Genomic DNA, 19,105 nt, shown 5'->3' on the forward strand with positions numbered 1-19,105 from the left:
CCCCAAGTCTGAGATCAAGGCCCCAAGTCTGAGGTCCAGGCCCAAAGTCTGAGGTCCAGGCCCAGAGTCTGAGGTCCAGGCCCAGAGTCTGAGGTCCAGGCCAGGAGCCTTAGCAGTTCTCTCCTGCCTGGGGCCAGGTGTGGTCTACCACGCTTCTGATGGCTATCCTGCAGCCTGAGAGAGTATGTCAGCAGTGTGACTTTCACACCTGTATTCCTCCATTGTCTCTGATGCTTTTTATTCTGAAACCTTTTAAATATACTTAAGAGAAGGGAATAGTATATTAATCTTCCCACGTACCAGTGGTTCTCAATGGAGGGTGATGATGCCTCCCAAGGGAGCTTTGGCAGTGTCTGGAGACAATTTTAGTTGTCACAACTGGGGGTGAGGGGGGTGGGATGGTGGTTGTCACTGGCATCTGGAGCCTGGGATGCTGTTAACTAACGTCCTACATCGCGTGTTCCCCACCACTGAGTTACTGGTGCCAAATGTCAACAGTATTAAGGTCGAGAGACCTGGCCAGATAGCCATCCCGTGGATTCAGAAAGTTTTAAAACGTTGCCAGACTTATTCCCTCTATGGCCCTCCCTTCTCTGAGGTCATTTTAAACAGACACCAGACATCATACCATTCACCTCTCCACATGTCACTGCATTTCTAAAATAATATGGACGTTGTTTTATGTGGCTGCAATGTCATTGTCACACCCAGCAAATTAATAATAATTTCCTAGGACTGGTCCAGATTCATGTGCCCTGGGCCAAACAATGGTTAGATCCTCAGAGAGTCGACATGTGATTGTTTAATCTTGGAAATGTCCACCCAATCGGGAAAATAAAGAGCATGAACTTGACATTGTATCCATCTTCTAGTTCCATCCTCTTCTAACACGCAGAACACATAATTGTTTCCTGACCCCTGAGAAGTGTTGATTAATTCAATAAGTTTGTAGGTGATTATAGTATTTTCTTTTCATGAAACTATTAGGAGAGATTACTGAGGCAGATCATGGTAAATTACATTTTTTAATCATTAAGTGGTACCTTCCTCCTCCTCAACATATTTTGCTATTTTTTTTCCCCCAGACGCATGGAAAGGTTTCAGCTTTTAATGAAGAACTCCTTTCTGGAGCATGTTTTTAGAATCTGAGTTTAGTAGCACACATGATGTAATCCCAATTCCCAACTTTGCGTGCAAGATTGTTGTGTGAAAATGAAACTGTAAATCCCATCTGAATTCTGGTTGCTGGGTTCTTTAGAGGAAGTATTCTTCTGTTTTCCTTTTCTCTTGTTTTTTAAAGAAACCACAATATTGTCATCTGAGAAACAGATCCGTGGCTGGGAAGCCAGGAATATTGGAAGCATGTTCGTCCTTTTTTCTGGCCAAAGTTTGTCCAGGGCAGTGAAGTAATGTTTGGGGCCAAGCGTGGCAAGTAGGTATCGATCTTTCCCGTGCACCCAGCACAGCTGGGAGATTTGGCAGCAGAGAAGTCCCATCTGGAAGGAAAAGGCTCTACCTGTCAGCCTGGTGCTGTAAGAGCTGTCATTGCTGTAATGCCAGTGGCCTTGTTAAAATGCCCTCCGAGTAAGGAAGACAAGGTTCCTGGATAGCAGATGAGCTCTGAATATTTCCTAAATGTCACAGATTCTACTACTTAAAAAAAAAAAAAAAAAAAAAAAAAAATTATTATTCCCACACACAAAAAAAAATGTCACAGATTCTTGCTTCAGTCCAGGATGAACCAATGAATCCCCTTCTCCATCATGTTCTTAACCAAGTTTATAGTTTGAGACCATGATGCTCTTTAAAGATCTCTGGTTTTCGTGACCTAGGGTCACATTTTGTCATGTATTGCATTATTTAACTAAATCAACAGGGTAGTTCATATTGTCCGCGTCTAAGAATAATGAAAGTAACATACAATAGTCTCAATCACCATTCCAAGTAAGCTACTTGAGTGCTGGTAGACAATTAGCTGTTAGAATTAGCCAAACTCTTTTGTGAGTTAAGACATGAAGATACCGTGAAGAGTTCATTTACCCATGGAGAGTCCGCGTGGAGGAGGCAAGCAGTTCAATGGCCCAGCGGTGGGAATGTCATTGGTATGGCCCTGAGCCTGGAGAGAGATCCATCAGGGGCCCAGTTTCATGGCGTCTGTTTTGTGTTTCTTCTTCTCTGAGGGTCTCAGTAGCATTAGGTTGAAATGCAAAAGCCTTCCAGACATATGCACACACACAAAATCCAGTCAGTGATCAGGTAGTAAACCAACTAAGCATTGAGAGAATAGTTACTGGGAAACAGAAATAGTCACCTTGGGTATTACAAGTACTTCTTGTTGTGGTTTCTTTTATTTAAAAAAAAAAAAAAAAAAGAAAGAAACAGGAGAATACTTCCTGTGAAAAACACAGCAACTAGAATTCAGATGGGATGTACAGTTTCCTTTGACCGTTTTGCAGTTACATTTGACAACCCTCATTGTCCCAGAGGTACATACGTTTTAAACGGATCTCATACAGAGAGGTGGGTGCCTGCTTCGTGCTGGCCGGAATCCATGGCTTTTGGGGGATCTCCCTGACTCAGCCTCACGGGCAGGAGCAGACCAAGGCAGCCTGTCCTGGGAAAGAGGGAGTGCTGTCACCGGGCTCTGCACAGCAGGTAGTCCCTTTTTAAAAAAAGAAAAAGCCGCCCCTTTTGAAACCCAAGCACATCCCTTGGTAGCATCTGCAAGAGGGTCAGTGGCTGTTCTAGAAAACTTGAGAAAGTCGGGGTCTTTTTCCCGCCCTAGGTCACTCCTGGCACCTATCTCATGGCAGTGATGGTATGGAAATTTGCAGGGCAGAACTGGCTTTGAGCAAGCAGAAAGGAACAGATTTGATCTAACACATATTCTATGTGTTTGGTTCAATGAAGGTCAATTTTTAAGAGAGCCCAGCTGGCCAGTCTGCAAGTCTGCCTGGGAGCTGGCGGGCTAGCTGGCTTCGGCCGAGGCCAAAAAAAAAAAAAAAATCCCCTCTTTTGCCTCAGAGTACCAATTAATAAAAGGTTTTCATCAAGCAGTGTTGGTGAGGCAAACGGGCTGAACTGCATCCAGCTTTCTGTGAAACTGCTTACGGGGACATCGGACCTGTGGTCTTGCTGGAACCCCAGCTTCGGACCCCGGGGAGGGTGCCTCTGGAATAGCAGGGGTGAGGGAAGGCACACACACGCCAGAGCTGTTTCAGTTTCCAGGTTTAAAGCTGTGTGTCCCAAACTAAAAAGGTGTTTCGATGTAGTGGTTCCAGATAATCCGACTGGACTATTTTAATGCTAGAAATGAAGAAAATGCTCTTTAAAGAGCTATGTTTTACGTACACTGTTTGCTCCACAGTAGGAATAAAAGACCAGCTCTGTTCCAGGCTGTGGAAACTTTAACAGTCAGAGGATCCTTTATCTGCCGGGTCTTGTGTGTGTGTATGTGTATTGGTATTGGTTTTTGTTTTGGGGGGATAGAAAGACATTCCTTGTCATACCTAAAAGAGCAGCTGCAAATGAATAATGGCTCGATATTGTCTCTGAGTGCCTTTGATGTATTTTTCTTATTCTTGAGTATTCCATGCCTTCCTTCAAAAAATGTTTATTGAGTACCTGCTAAGTTCCAGGCCTGCATCTAAGGGCTGAAGATGCAGCGGGGCTCCCAGCTGAGGCCCCTACCCTAATGGTGCATACCGCAAGTCACAGAGCAAATAAGCAATAAAAGGTGATGAATGCTGCCTGAATAGTGCAGGATCCTGCAAGAGGGGTTACAAAGGAGAAGCAGATGTTGAAAGCGGCAGGCAGGGAGGCCTGCTCCAAAAAATGGCATTTCAGGTGAGGGTTACTATGAGTTGGCCAGGCACAGAAAGAGGGAAGAATGTTCCAGACCAAGACAGGAAGGATGGAGGGCATGGAGCCCAAGTGAGGTCAGCTGGACACGTAGAGAGAGGCAGGCGCCGGTCCATGCTATTGGATTTGAATTTTATTCTGGGTTCTGTAAGGAGCAGAGTAGGATTTAAGGTGGAGGAGTAACATGATCTGATTTTTGTTTTAAAAACTTGACACTCCAGCTGTCGTGTGAAAAATGGATTGGAATGGAATAAGAGTGCAAACAGGAGACTGATGTGGAGGCTGTCACAGAAGGTGGGGTGAGAGAAATGATGATTTGGACCAGAGATGGGGGTGAGACGGATGGAGGCTGACAAGTTTACTGCTAATAATAATTGCTTACATTTACTGAGCACATAACTGGGCCAGGCGTTGTTTATAAATGTTTAACAATGTTATCTTCACAAGAACCTATGAGGTAGGTACTGTTATCATCGTTTTAGATGAAGAAACTCCAGTACAGTGAGGTCCAGATTTGGTCTCAACTGCTATTGCTACACGGCTGTCAGGGATGTGGATTTGTCTTCTTCTCTGAAAATATATCAGCCCAAGGGCTCTGCAGATACTGCCTGACAGCCTTTTGGGAACCAGGAACTGGCTAAGGGGCGGGGCCACCACAGTGAGTAAGGAAGACCCGCCCCAACCCTCGTGGCACTTGGCTCAGTGGAGGAGGCACTTCCTCTCTTTAGCCCTTTTGTGCATGATATTCAGTTAGTCAGGTGAATGCATTTCTTAAAATAATCAACCAAGCAATCTGGACAGGGGAGAAGGGAGGCATGTTTTTGCATGTACAAGCAATGGTCAAGGACTGAGGGTTAAGTATGTCAGCATCTAACAGCCTCAGTTCATTGCCACTTGGTAGCTCCGTGACCTTGAACACATTTCTTAACCCCTCTGAGCGTCAGTTTCTGTATGCGTAAAATGGACGTAATGCCAATCTCACAGTGTTATCTAAAGATTTAAGAAACCACTAGTAATAAGGTGGTCTGCCACATCACAGACCATGGTGGGCGGGGGTTAGTGAGCAGCTGCTCCTAAGTTGCACTTTGAATGTAGGGCAAGATGGCAGTTAGAACGTGAATCAAGGTTGACTTTGCTTCTGGTATCTAGTCCACTTGATATTTTCAGTTAATGTTCGGCAGGATGAGTAAAAACAAATGGGCTTGATTTTTCATTCATTTGCGCTACTGAATTTTTCATATACCTTTGTGTGTGGAATCGTGTCTGCCTTTCCTACACTGATACACATAAAAGGAACACACGTTAGGTGATTATTCTTCAGTCTAGAGGTGACCAGACCCCTGAATCATACTCCTTTCCGTTTTGAACCCATGGTAGTAAATGGGAAATGGACAGACTCACATGACCCGAACTACAATATCTTTCTAATTGTTTGCACAGTCAGGTATTGACCTATTTAATATAGTGTCCGTTTAAAGAGAGATGCGCAGAAAAAGCAGACATAAGACTAAGGGAAAGTACACGTCATATAAGTGTAGCAGTAAAAGCTTGGACTCTGCAGTGGAACTGTCTACACAGTACCAGCTGTGTGACCCTACACAAGCCACTTAACCCCTCTGAGCCTAGGTTCCTCCTCTCAAAACAGGCACCTACCGACTAGGGTGGTTGCAAAAGTTAAATAAAATAATGCATATGAAGTGCTTTTGATTAATAAGAGCTCAAGCGAATGTTAGCTACTGCTGCTACTCTCATAGTCAACTTTCATTTTTCAAAAGGAAGAAGGAAGCTTCTGAAGCTTAAAAGAAACGGCTGTTGTACCTGCGTTGGCAGAAGCACGTGAAGAGGACAATGTAAGCTAGCGCATAAAGCCTATTCTTGCAACCCCTTCTAAGAGAAGTGGGTGTGGGGCTTTATTTGCCTTCGGAAATAATCATTTATTGGGGTTTCAACTTTTCCCCTATGTTTTACAGCCCTGTTGTTCTAAAAATTGTGTTGATGCAACTTGATAAATCCCATACTGTGAAGACAGTCATATCACATCAAGAACAGCCTAGAACAGTTATTATCCCATGTTCAAAAGACTCTTACACTACAGATGGTCATTAAAAGGGGAAGAAAGGGGCCCAACGCTGTAGGCCTGTGTAGAAAGACAGCTGTGGAGCTGCAAAGGCAGGAACCCATCATTTCTCACCTGCTTTTATGTTTCAGCTGGAACAAAGTGCAATTGGCAACTCAGCCCTGCTCTTCTTCTTAAACAGATCTCCACCGAGCCTACAACTTTCAGTCGTGGCACATGTAATCTGTTTATTCTGTGAATGGATAGGGTTATCTGAATAGTCCCAAATGACAGTAATAAGAGACTTTAGTGTAGATGCCACATGCTTTGGTCCAAAATTCTGTGTATTTTTTACTTAAAATGGAAGCAGCATATTAAGAAATTATTTTGCAGGAAACTTAATTGTCCCCTACAGTTTCCAAAATGCTGTATCAACAATTTTATTTATTATCGTTTGTAAAACTAAATGAGAAAGAGCTGGGGAAAGGGAACTTTTTTTTTTATTATTCCAAGAAAAAAAGATAAGTTGTTTTGATCATTTGGAGTATTTTAGCAAATGGAGAATAACAAAAGGAAATCGAGTGTAAATGCATCATTGTTCTTACAGATGTACAGTTCTAAATAGTTAGGATCCCAAAATGCTGAAATTATAACCAAAAATAATTTGAATTTTGTAGCTAAATCAAATTGAATGCTAAGAGAAACAGCATAAGCTCCATTTTACTTGTGGAAAAAAATTATTTCAGAAAAAAATGGAATATGATTTTCTGCTGCTGCTTTTTCAGACTTTCTGAAACCATGTGCTCACATTTCTTCCTGGCATGGCAGTGTTGACCAGTGGTTAGGATGAGGCTGACTTTGGAGCCAAGTAGAGCCAAGTTCAGTCTCCATCGGCTCAGCCATGTTGCTTTGGACAAGTCACTTAACTTCTCTTAGTGTCTCATCTGCTTTATCAGGCCGATGATAACCACAGGGTCTCTGGCAAGATAAGTTAAGAAAGTGCCGGGGTAGCCGGTTTTCTCAGTGGTTAGAGCGTAGGGCTCCTGGTGACCCGGTTCGATTCCCACATGGGCCAGTAAGCTGCGCCCTCCACAACTGGATTGAAAACAATGACTTGACTTGGAGCTGAGCTGCGCCCTCCACAACTAGACTGAGAATGGCAACTGGACGTGGAGCTGATGTGTCCTGGAGAGACACACTGTTCCCCAATATTCCCCAATTAGAAAAATAAAATAAAGTGCCCTTGAAAAGTAGGTGTCCCAGGGCATGACACACTGAGCAGACAATAGCAAGACAATAGCAGGAGTTGGACAGAGATGGCAGTGCTGAGGGAGGTGACAAGACAGGGAAGGTGATGGAGCTGGTACTTTGCTTCCATTCCCCAAATCAAGAAGCCAGAGCATAAGTTATTTCCCAGGGTGACTTTCCCCACAAGGAAAACAAAAAGCATAAATACTTACAAAATCCAAGTTCTCAATGAAGTTCAAGCCAAGCTGCGATGTAGCAAATACCAAATCTCTATTTTTTTTCTTATTTTTCTTCCCCTCATCTTATTTCATACCTCAGTGTGCGATCTTTATAGCGAATTGTTCAGTTGTCTGACCTCTCCGTAAAACAGACTAGAAGAGCCAATGATGGCAATTTTAAGAGTCCCGTGATTCCAACCAGTCTAGAGTTTTCACTGAAAAATAGAGATCTCTTGGTGTATGAAGAGCCCAGTCTGAGAACTACTGGTTTTCCTCCCGATCTTTTCTCTATATTTATTTTGCTCTCGTTGAGGGATAGATCATTTTTAAAAGGATATTCATTTTAGGAACTAGGAAAATCCTGATCATGATTTGTAATTATGGTTTTTATTGTGTGCTATGTTTTGTTGAAGCTCCAGGCCGTTTATTCCTCATAAAGATGCATTAGTAGCTGTATTTCCAAATTCTCGTAAGAGAAAATCATCACCCAAATTTATATATGAATGATTTGGCACTTCGCGGGCTAATAACTTGTGGTGAAGTACATTTTCAGCAGAAAACTGGGTTGGATCCTTTGAATACCAAATGGGTTTTACTAGGGAGCTCACTGAAGCCTATGGCACATGTGTGATTTCATTACAAAGACTATGCATAGTCCCTGCTAGTGTAATTGACAAACAAGAGCTGTCTTGTGATGCCTTAGCATGAATATGCTGCACCAAATAATTAAGCCCTCAAACCGTATGATGTACAGTCTCCAAAGAAATAATAGGAAAACGTTGGCATGTCAGAGTTTTTTCATATTCTAAGTAATTGATGCCAATCTCTTAGCTTTCTTTTCCCTGTTTCCCTGATTTAAGTAGTTCTAAAATTGGTGACAGGTTGTCATGGTTGGTCTTGATGACCTGACAGCATTAGGAGTTCTTGAAATGATGAGAAAGTGTGTGACGATCCCCCCCCCACCATGCCCCCAGATGATTAGTGACAGCAATGTTGAACCACATGACTTTTATTTTTAATTGATCCAGTTAGTTTGAACACAGTCTCTCCAAATTGGGTTGCTTTTCTATATTAATGATTCTGAGTTTGTCACCCATGTATTCACTAAGCACTTCCTATGTGCTAGGCTTAGGGATTTTGTTCTGTCCTTAGACAATCCCATGTGGGAGAAGACAAGTCAACAAGAGATAAGATAGGAGAGAGAAAGTCCTGTAACAGAATCCTGGTAGAAAACAGAAGAAATGTTAACTCACTCCAAGAGTGGGGGGGATAAAGGACTCCCGGAGGTAAAAATGAGTACTTTTTTCTTCCTGCTCTTCTATGCTTTGGGGAATAAAATATGTCATTTTGATGAACTCTGTCTCATTCAAATTGTATAACTAAATTATATAATGGTAAGTTTAGAGTAGGATAATTTCAATATTGCTCTAAAAAGGCAATTTGAGGATTTTTTTTTATTTCAATACTCAAATCATTTTAGAAATGTAAGAAATGTTATAAGGAGAATATTATCTACACAATATTGTTTTAATGTGAATTCTAAATGATCATTTCCAGCCATATATACCCAAAGACTTTAAAATCAAAAAGTACAATATTCCGCCAGAAAGGACATGATTCTACTTGTTCTCCCATAAAGAAAGTGTGTGCTGTCGAGTGTCTCCATCTCTGCCTTCACTCCAAGCCACTCCCAAAATCTTACACTCATAGAGTCAACTGCTTACTAAACAATTCTAAGAGAATGTCTCCGGCATCTCTCACTCAACATAGCCAAGACTCAGCCCATTGTCTCCTCTCACTCCTTTATGAATTACCCGTCTTGCGTGACAATGGAGGTTCCTAATTCTGTCCTCTCTCCCCAATTTCCCATCCTGAAGGCTCGTGTCCTGGTCAGGCCCTTTGTTTGGACTCATACCAGCTTCATACCATGAACCTTCCTGCTGCCTGCTTGTCTCTTCCACCTCAAAGTCTCATCTGCGTGGCTGTCAGAGTGGCATTTAGCTCTAAAGTTTGTACCTGCTCAGGTTACTGCTGTATCTAATGGCTCTGCATTACACGGGATAAAGTCAGTGACACTTGGAAACCTGTGGGATTTTTCCCCAACCTGCCTGTCCGAGCATCATGTCTCCCTACCTTAAACTTTATATCCCAACAACTTGGAATTCCACATAGTATCACATCCCCTGTGCCTGTCCCCCATTAATATGATGTTTCTATGCCTTCCATGCTTTTAAGAACGTAATGACTCTGCCTGGATTAGAAGCCTTTCCTTGAATCTCCACAATGCTTTGGGTGTATCTCTATCATGGAGCTCTCACCACTCTTTGGGTCTGTCCTTCACCAGGTGGTAAGCTCTTGGGATATCTTATCCCTAATGCTCAGCACAATCACTGTTGGCTAAATGCAAGAATATTGAAGTGTCTCTTGTCACAGCAAAACAAATGGAAAACAGCCAAATGAACTCCTGGCATTTTATTTTCTGGTGTAGAGAGGAATAGAATTCCTTGTTAGATCAGCTAATCTAATAAGCAGAGAAAAAGAATGTTCTCATGAAATTATGTGTTTACCTTCTGTTTCCATTTGCTGAAGTAGAGAATCCATCTAACTGGATTTTCTCCTGGGGGAAATGTAAAGCACGAGTCCATTGCTGTCACATTTCCAATATGACCATTGTCTACCTGCCTCTCTTAGTTTTCTCAAGGGATCTTTGACATCCCCCGCCTTTAAAATTAGACATGCATCTGAGAAAGCCTTGACTGAGCACCTTCTCAGTTTCATGCATGACTCCTCGGCACGTCATGGTACCTAAGGAGGAGATGAGACATGCGTTATTTGCGATTGGGAGAGAAGAGACCTAGACAAAAAGAGAATGTGCCTGCAGTGTTCTCCTCACATTCAGTCCTTCCCTTCTCCATCCATCCATCAAAGCATCCATTTATTATGACACTGAACACTTATTTACCCAGTGCTTAGTACAGTGTCTGCAGCAGGCACTCAGTAAATACCTTTTGACCAGCTTGTAAAGGTCGCTGCATAGAGTGGTGAATAGTGCAAGTTCTGAAGTAAAACCACCAGGTGATGCCATCTACGGTGTGACCTTGGGTGGATCAATTAACCTCCCTGTGTCTGTTTCCTTGTTTAAATTGGGTAGGAAGTAGTATCTAACCCACAGAGCTGGATACTAGATACTATCAGAATTAAATGGGATACATATAAAGGGCTTAGTGAGTCCCTGGACTGGGGGTGGGGCCACAATGATAAGCAAAGAGCCCTCCTGTGGCTTCTATTCTTGAGGCGGATAGAGACAAATAAGTAAAAGATGAATAAACAAAATAAGAAACCAACAGGGTTCCATGATGTGGGGAATGGTGGTGATGGAGGCTACTTTAGATAAGGTGATAGAATAAGTCCCCACTGCAAAGATGTTTAAACTAATACCTGAAGGGTGAAAAGGTGCCAGTCGCATGAAAAGCCATGTGGAGAATGTTCCAGGCACAGGGCATAACAAATGCAAAGGCCCTAAGTGGGATAGAGGGTGGAATGTTCTAGAATGAGCCAGAGGCAGTGTTGGCTGGGATAGAGTGCGCCACAGAGAAAGTAGGCGCCATGTTTGGGGAGGATGAGGTCATAAGCACCTGGGGACAGTGGGGCATGTTGGGATTTTGTTCCAAGTCCAGTGGGAATGCATTCAGGGACTTCAGAAGGGAGTGGCATGATGCCAAAGTGGGACCTGGACAGCTCTGTCACATCCTGGCACTCTTCACAGCCTGAGGGAAATGGGAGGTGCACCATCTGGCATGGAGAGGAAATAAGAGCAGAGAGTAGGGTGGGTTCTGTCCCCAGTGTGTGCACCACAGAGCCCTCACTGGAAGCACAGATGCACCCGTGGGATTGAGTGTTGGAGAGCCTGTGCGAGCCAGCTGGCTTCCCTCTGTCTCTTATCCCAGTGCCCTATGTCAGCCTGAGGCTTCTCTGAGCTCACAGGGCTGGCGCTGATGCCAAGAGAGCCTGACATCCATTCTCACCAACTGCCCCCCCTCCTCTCCATTCAAGAAGATACGATGCACACTAGAGGTATTACTGCGTCTGAGCTGTAAGTCAACTTTTATTTTCCAGACTCTGAAAAAACTCACAAAGGAGCACGTCATCGGTGTCTTGGCTGTAGGGGGACACGCGCAGGCTGTACTCAGAAGTCCCCGTTTCACTCTCTTTCAATGAAAGGAAACACAAGAGTACTTAAAAACTCTGTAGAGCTCAAAGTATGATGGTGATTGTATTTCTGTTTAAGTGACCTTGGGATGACAATGAAAAGTAATAGTTTTTTTAAGGCAGAAATATTCATGGGTCTTTGTGTTACTGTACCAAGTCAATTGTAAAACCTTATAACTAATTTTACTGCTGTTGGACCCCCAAAATTCTTCTTGTCCACAAGTTTGCTGACTGTTGTTCACCAAATGCTCATCTCCAGTTCCCAGCTTTCCTGGTGGGTTTTCCATCTCTCACACATGGAGCAAGTCACCTCCTAGGACATCCATCTAAATAGCTTTCCATTAGAAAAACTTAAAATTATGTCACTTTGTTCTATAAATTCCTACGTGCTTTATTCCTCTTAGTATTAGGTATTCATATGCCTTGTTTGTTCAAAACAAGGATCCAGCATTGTTAAGACCAGAATTACTAAAGTTTACTAATACATGAGACAAGTAAAATAATAAAAATATTCTTGAATTGTAAATAATATAAGTAATAATAATAGTTAGAATTATTTTATGTTTTTCCTTTTCTCCTCTCTCTGTCACCTTAAAGGTGACCAAGCCCCCTCCTGCAACAAGACGACTGAGGCCATTATGGGTCCTGCCTCCTTGCTCTCTGTCTCCTTTGCTCTGTGCATCCTTCCACCTGCTCCTCGGCAGCTTTGTCCCCGTCCCCATTCTGTCCCCATTTCTCCAGCCTGTCCCTTTAGATGACCCACTCCCCTCACGTCCCACCCCTTGACTTCACATCCCATTTTTCCTCTTCCCTTCAGAACCACCCTCTGGAGAGATGCGTTTAACTTCCCTAGCTCTGTCTCCTCGGCCGACTCCTGTAGCTGCCCTGGTCAAGGTCGCCAGCCTCACACAGCTTCCTGGAGCCTCTGCTGCATAGAGGCCAACCACCACGTCCTTCTCCAGACTCCTGGTCTCGGGTCTCAGTGGCCTCCCTCCCTGCCCTGCCCGCTCCCTTCCTCTGCTCCTGACACCCCAGCAGGGCTGTGGTGTATCGGCCATGAGCGGGTCCATGGGGTCCTGTGGCCACTCTGGAGAGGGATGCTTAGAAGATGGGGACTGAAGACTGAAAGCCACCAGGGTGTTAACCTTCTCCGCATGGTCTGTCGTCCTGAGCAGACTAAAAAGCAAGGGGTGCAGGAGAAGCCGTGCGCCTTTGTCAGCGAGTGTGAAGGATTGTCTGGTTTATGTTTTTGGCATATTCTCAAACACTCGTTGAGCAGAACACACCTCAGGCCTGCTGCAGGGGTCTAACTGATGTAAACCAGGCATATCCTACATACACCGGAATCCATGTAGAACAGGGAGATGACTCAGTTCTGGACTGGGGGAGAGTCTAAGGAAACCTGATGTCAGCTGAGGAAAGTCTCTCTCATCTGTCACGTATGCAGCATTCCCACGTCCAGTCCTTTCTTTCCATATGTATCAGGACTCTGGTGGCAAAACCCAACTTGAAGCAAAAGAGAGGGGTTTGTTGAGGAAGGGGAGAGGCAATGTGGGCCCCTGGGTCACCTGGAAGACCTCCCCTTTCTGTCCTTTGTCCCAGCCGCGTGGGGCTGTGCTTCCGAAGCAAGGGCCAGGCTGAAGGAAGCCCTGTAGGGAAAGACCTTTGCTCCAGGAGCCCCGCTCAAAGCATGTTGTAGGGTCAGCTTGGGTCCACATTCTCCTCTGGACTGGGAGTGCAGTGACCCCAACAGAACCAGCCAGTGTAAAGCACATTCTGTGAAGGCAGGGGAGGGCAGACAGCGTCATCACTATGCTGTAAGCCCAGGACTTAAAACAGCTCTCGACTTCTTATTGCACAGACGGTCATAATCCAGGCTCTGTGTAGGGCCCTTCTGACTTGCACTAACCTGGCTCATCAGATTCCAGACTCTCAGGTGGCCTGGCCCTGAGGCCAGGAATATTCCTCTGCCTGGAATTCCCTTCTCCATCCATCTCTCCTTTGCCTGGCAGACTCCTACTCTATCTGCAAGCTCCTATGTAAAACCTTCCCCATCTGCTGCACTCCACCTACTGTGCATCCATCCGTCCATCCATCCATCCATCCATCCATCCATCCATCCATCCATCCGTCCACCCACCCACCCAGTAAGACTCTGTTCCTACCCGTATGACAGCCCGCCCCAACCCTGGATTATCTTTCCTCTGTCACCCCACCAGGCTGCAGTGTCCTTATTCATTTTTGTACCCCGGCAGCCAGTGCAGCTCCTAGCACATAGTAGGTGTACAGGAAATACTCGTGGCTATGTTGAAAGGGATAAAATACTGCATATTACAGAAGAAATTGCAGGACAGTTTCAAACCTAAATAAACCCTGCTCTGCTCTCATTAATGGAGGTATAGTAAATTGCATATCCTTTTAGGTAGGATAAATAGGGTTTTTCTCCTCTTTCAATTCATCTTAGAAATTCAATATTTCAATGTGTCCAAAAATCACTGCTTTTAACATGTCAGTGTTGTTCTAAGCTCTTCTTTGATATTTTAATATCGACGGCTGGTTCTCTCACCAGCTGGAGAATCAGCAGGGGCCATATTGTGGACCCAGAATTATTTCCCCGTCGGTGGCTTAGCCGTTGATTCTAGGCAGCAGGGCCCTGTGATTCCCAGGCAGGTGAGGCTCCCCACTCAGAAGCCTGCATGTACTGTTCGTAGAAGAGCGTGCGTGCGTGTTCCAGCACGCCCGTGCCAGTGCGTGCTCTCGCCTGTGTGTGGGAGGAATGAGGTGGGGGGATGGGAAGGAGGCCTCCACCTGTACTGTGGGGGTTGTTCAAAGTGCACGTCTCTGACCCTCACCTGCTGGAACCTCCTCCTCACTGTCCCAGGATGACCCGCACCGGGGGAAGGTCCTCTGGGAGCCTCAGTAAAATTGGGTCATCTGTAAAATAACGGCGGGGGGGGGGGGTCAGACCCTGGCTGCCAGGCGGTCAAGATATTCACAAGCAACATATCAATGCAATTCTACACTCAGCTTTTTATGTTTTTCCCCCCACAGAGGGCTCATTGCTAGCGGTTTCACAGAAACCCATTATCTGCAGGATGGCACTGATGTGTCCCTCACTCGAAATTACACGGTAAGTTCTGCGTGTTTGGCCCACCATGATGCTCTGCTCTCACATCTGTGCTTCAACCCTGCAGCTGTTTGATCCTGAGCAAACTCACATGCCCAGGTCTTTCACTTAGGTTCCAAGAAGACCTTGCATGTCACTTAGTGTCTAGGCCTTCCATTGTTGTGTCTAGGCCTTCCATTGTTGTGTCTAGGCCTTCGATTGTTGTGTCTAGGCCTTCCATTCATTGTTGTGTCTAGGCCTTCCATTGTTGTGTCTAGGCCTTCCATTGTTGTGTCTAGGCCTTCCATTGTTGTGTCTAGGCCTTCCATTGTTGTGTCTAGGCCTTCCATTGTTGTGTCTAGGCCTTCCAGTGTTGTGTCTAGGCCTTCTATTGTTGTGTCTAGGCCTTCCATTGTTGTGTCTAGGCCTTCCATTCATTATTGTGTCTAGGCCTTCCATTGTTGTGTCTAGGCCTTCCATTCATTATTGTGTCTAGGCCTTCCATTGTTGTGTCTAGGCCTTCCATTGTTGATCCAGGAAAAGTTGGCCTTGGCCGGGTGTGTGCTTGGGACAGTCCTTGGAGATACGGCTTTATTGCAGGCTGACCTTGAAACCACCTTCTAAGGACTCTGGGATGCTCAGTTGGGCAAATCCTTTCTAGAAACCCTACCCAAAGTCAGAGATGGCTTGGGAAGCAGTCACCCTGGGCTGAACTTGGCTGCATTAAACATGGAAGTATCTTAAAGAAGTCAAAGAAAAACTGACTCTGCTTAACCTATTATAAACGTACCCACCAGGTTGATGTGATTCTATATCATGGTTGTTACTTAGTATGACATTTATCACCTCTTAGTCAATTTTTGATATTTGAAGTTTCATATGTGTCTGGACAAGGTGCTAATTTTATTTGTTGCTTTTAGAGAAATGCTTAGTGCATACTCTGCCCACGTATGAATGTGGGGGTTCAAGGAGAATCACTGCCTTGTGATGACTAAGAAGGTTACTTGTTTTAAGGAACTCTGGGTATTTGTTTTAAAAAGAATAAGCTTAGAGGAAGCCTTTGTATTTACAGTGTTGTCAAGTAGCCATTATTGTCCTCAGCGATTGCCCCTTCTCTGCATTGTCAGCTCTTGTTTCTTTAGCACGTGTTTGGCACATGGCATTGACACTTAGTACCTTCCGACTTCCAGCAATCTGGTGGAATGAGGAAATGCAGCTCTTCCACCTTAAAGAAAGCACATAGAAATCCTGAATAAAACAGAAGCATTTAAGAATTATTGTTAATACCTGGTCAAGCTTGAAAGAGTCGGAGAAATCCCCAGGAGGAAGAAACAAAGAGGAGATGGAAGGCCAGAGCAATAGGTTGGTGAGTTGGGGTCATGGGACCCCAAAGGGCTTTTCAGGGCCCAGAGAGAGGACCTGGTGCTCAGGGTTTGGGACAAGAGAAGCGGATATCTCAGATTGAGAAGCCCACAGAAGACGGCCCTCAGAGACCCGCTTTCTGTGTGAAAAGGAGACGAGAAAAACTCTGTGTGAAGAAGGGGCAGCCGAGAGGATTGTCCCCAGGTGTCCTGTACTGATGAAAGATTTCATACCAAAGAGAGTAATTGAAACCCCAGCTAGCCTCACAAGTGTGTGTTTGGAATAGAATGGGCTGGTGTCCAGATTTTGAATACCTGTGTAGGAGGATAATTCCAGTCAATATATTGACCTCAAGCCTAGGCCCAAATCAGCAACCCTGGGTCCCATGGGTACAGCCCAGGTTATATAAGATGCCCTTGCCAAGAAAGGAAGAAAGAAAGAAAGGAAGGAAGGAAGAAGGAAGGAAGGAAGGAAGGAAGGAAGGAAGGAAGGAAGGAAGGAAGGAAGGAAGGAAGGAAGGAAAGATATTAAAGACGAGCCCTAAATCAAAATTACAAACCACACAATAAGAAAAGCCACTGTAAACGAGGATGTATTGGTGAACAAGTGAAATGAGAATTCTCACCCCTAAGGAATATAAGGTCATAGAAAAATCAAAGAAAAAAGTAAATATTTTAAAGAGTACAGAATAAGCCAAATAGAAATTTCAGAGTGAAAATACAGGAACAAATAGGAAAGAAGCCATGTTTAAACACATGAGAAAGACTTAAGTCCCAAGGAGGAAGAATGAAACCCGCTCCTGGATGGCTTATAATGAACCTGCAGAACCAAACAGGAAATCTTAAAACCACCTGAGAGGAAAGACAGATTTGTACAAAATGACAACTGAACCGGCAGCAGACTCATTAGCAACCATGGAGTTAAGACTTCAGAGAGCTGAGGGAAAATTACTGCCAACCTCAATTCTATACTCAAATTACTTTACGAAAATAAGAATGAAATACATTTTCATACCAAAACAAGAGAATTTACTACTCTTAGATTCTACCAAAGAAAAACTACTGAAGAAAAAGTACCAAAGACTATCTCAGAAAGAAGGAAATTGAACAAAAGATACAAGAGTAGAATGTCAGAGGCAATAGGAAGCAAAATAATTGTATATGAATAAATCTAGATAAGCTATTTAAAATAACATTTACAACAATAAGAACTCAATTTGGACGTTTTAAAACAAGATGAGCAAATAGATTTAAAACAGTTTAAGAGTTTGTATTGTATTAGAGAACAATAGAGATGCTGATTAACTTTACATTTTGATAAATACGTATCTTGCAAACTTAAGAATAACCATCAAAAGAATAGAAAAACAGAATGTATAATCCCAAGTAATAGAGGTTTTGAAAACAGCTTTTCAACCCAGTAGATGGCAAGGAAGAAGGAAAGAGTAAAAAAAGAAGTAGAATAAATACAGAGGGTGCCAAAAAAATGAATACACATTTTAAGAAAGGAAAAAAACTACTAAAATTGTAATGCTCAATATATACTGATAACAAAAGATGAATACAAGTCATGTGTATATATTTTTTTTGGCATCCCTGGTCTAAACCAAAATGATAAGATAAAAATGAATCAATATGTTAATCTCATTGTATGTAAATGGTTTAAATCTGTCAAAGTAAAAACAGATTCTCTGCTTAGAACTTAAAATAAAATCCAGCTCCTTAATTTTTGCAAAAACTCACACTCAAAATACCCTGTTTCCCCGAAAATAAGACCTAGCTGAACTATCATCTCTAATGCATCATTTGGAGTAAAAATTAATATAAGACCTGGTATTATATTATATTATATCATATTATATTATATTATATTATATTATATTATATTATATCCGGTCTTATATTAAAATAAGATGGGGTATTATATTATGTTAGGTTAGGTTAGGTTAGGTTAGGTTAGGTTATGGTATGTTATGGTATGGTATGGTATGTTATATTATACCCGGTTTTATATTATAATAAGACTGGGTCTTATATTAATTTTTGCTTCAAAAGAGGCATTAGAGCTGATGGTCCAGCTAGGTCTTATTTTTGGGGAAACACGGTACAAAATACTTATTTTAATCCAAAGAATGTTACCATATTAGTATGAATATCAGACAAGCTAGATTTTAAGGCAAAAAAAGACATTATTAGGGGTAAAGGGGGTCATTACTTAATGATAAAAGGAATAACCAAAATGGATGGGATGGTAAAAGAATTGTGAACCTATATGTACCACCAAAATAGTCTCAAATCATATAAAGAAATAATTGAAAGAATTACAATGATAAATTGATAAATCCACAACCAGAAAATATACCTCTCCGAGAAATGAAGATTTTTTAAATGAGCAAAAATGGATGAAAAAGAAGACCCCCAAAATTGAGAGAATCCATTAAACCAAAAGGTAGTTCTTTGAAAATATTAATAAAATGGACAGCACACAAATTTAATCAAAAGGGAAAAGAAAGAATTCCCAAGTAAACAATATTAGGAATACAGAAGGAATGTGGTTATTGTTACACAGAGATTTTTTAAATCACAAGAATGTTATGCACAATACCAACCATTTAATAAAAATGTGAATTCTTAACAGTGGTTCAAGGTGAAATAGAAAAATGTAAATATAACTATATAAAGAAATTAAATCAATAACAGTGTTTTTTTAAATCTGCCCCCAAAAATAACATCGAACCTAAACGTGTTTATCAGGTGAGTTTCACCAAACCTATTAAGGAACAAATGATTCCTGAGATTTTTTCTTTTTTTTTTTTTTTTTAAGGAGGGGAAGAGAATTACCAAAATCAGAAAAAGGACATACACAAAATGAATATTATAGACTAGTTTCAATTACAAACATAGTTACAAAAATCTTAAGTAAAATATTTGCAAACCATACCCTGCGCATATTTAAAAAAATACTTTCTGAGCAAATGGTCGCCCTGAGGAGTGCGAAGACAGTTCAACATAATGTATTGAGCATCTTTTCATGTGTCTATTTGCC

General features: G+C 42.7%; 1 protein-coding gene across 1 annotated transcript in view; it reads left to right on the forward strand.

The window, feature by feature from the left end:
- The window catches only part of ADAM12 (ADAM metallopeptidase domain 12), a 317,444-nt gene that overhangs the window by 169,293 nt on the left and 129,046 nt on the right, over positions 1–19,105 (forward strand). Inside the window, exon 4 of the mRNA XM_074338816.2 lies at positions 14,644–14,722. Within this exon, the coding sequence (XP_074194917.2) occupies positions 14,644–14,722 (79 nt within the window). The remainder of the gene's footprint in view (positions 1–14,643; positions 14,723–19,105) is intronic.

The sequence above is a fragment of the Rhinolophus sinicus genome, chromosome 15, assembly GCF_057876585.1.
Source record: "Rhinolophus sinicus isolate RSI-liver-muscle chromosome 15, RSI-T2T, whole genome shotgun sequence".
NCBI classification, from domain to species: domain Eukaryota; kingdom Metazoa; phylum Chordata; class Mammalia; order Chiroptera; family Rhinolophidae; genus Rhinolophus; species Rhinolophus sinicus.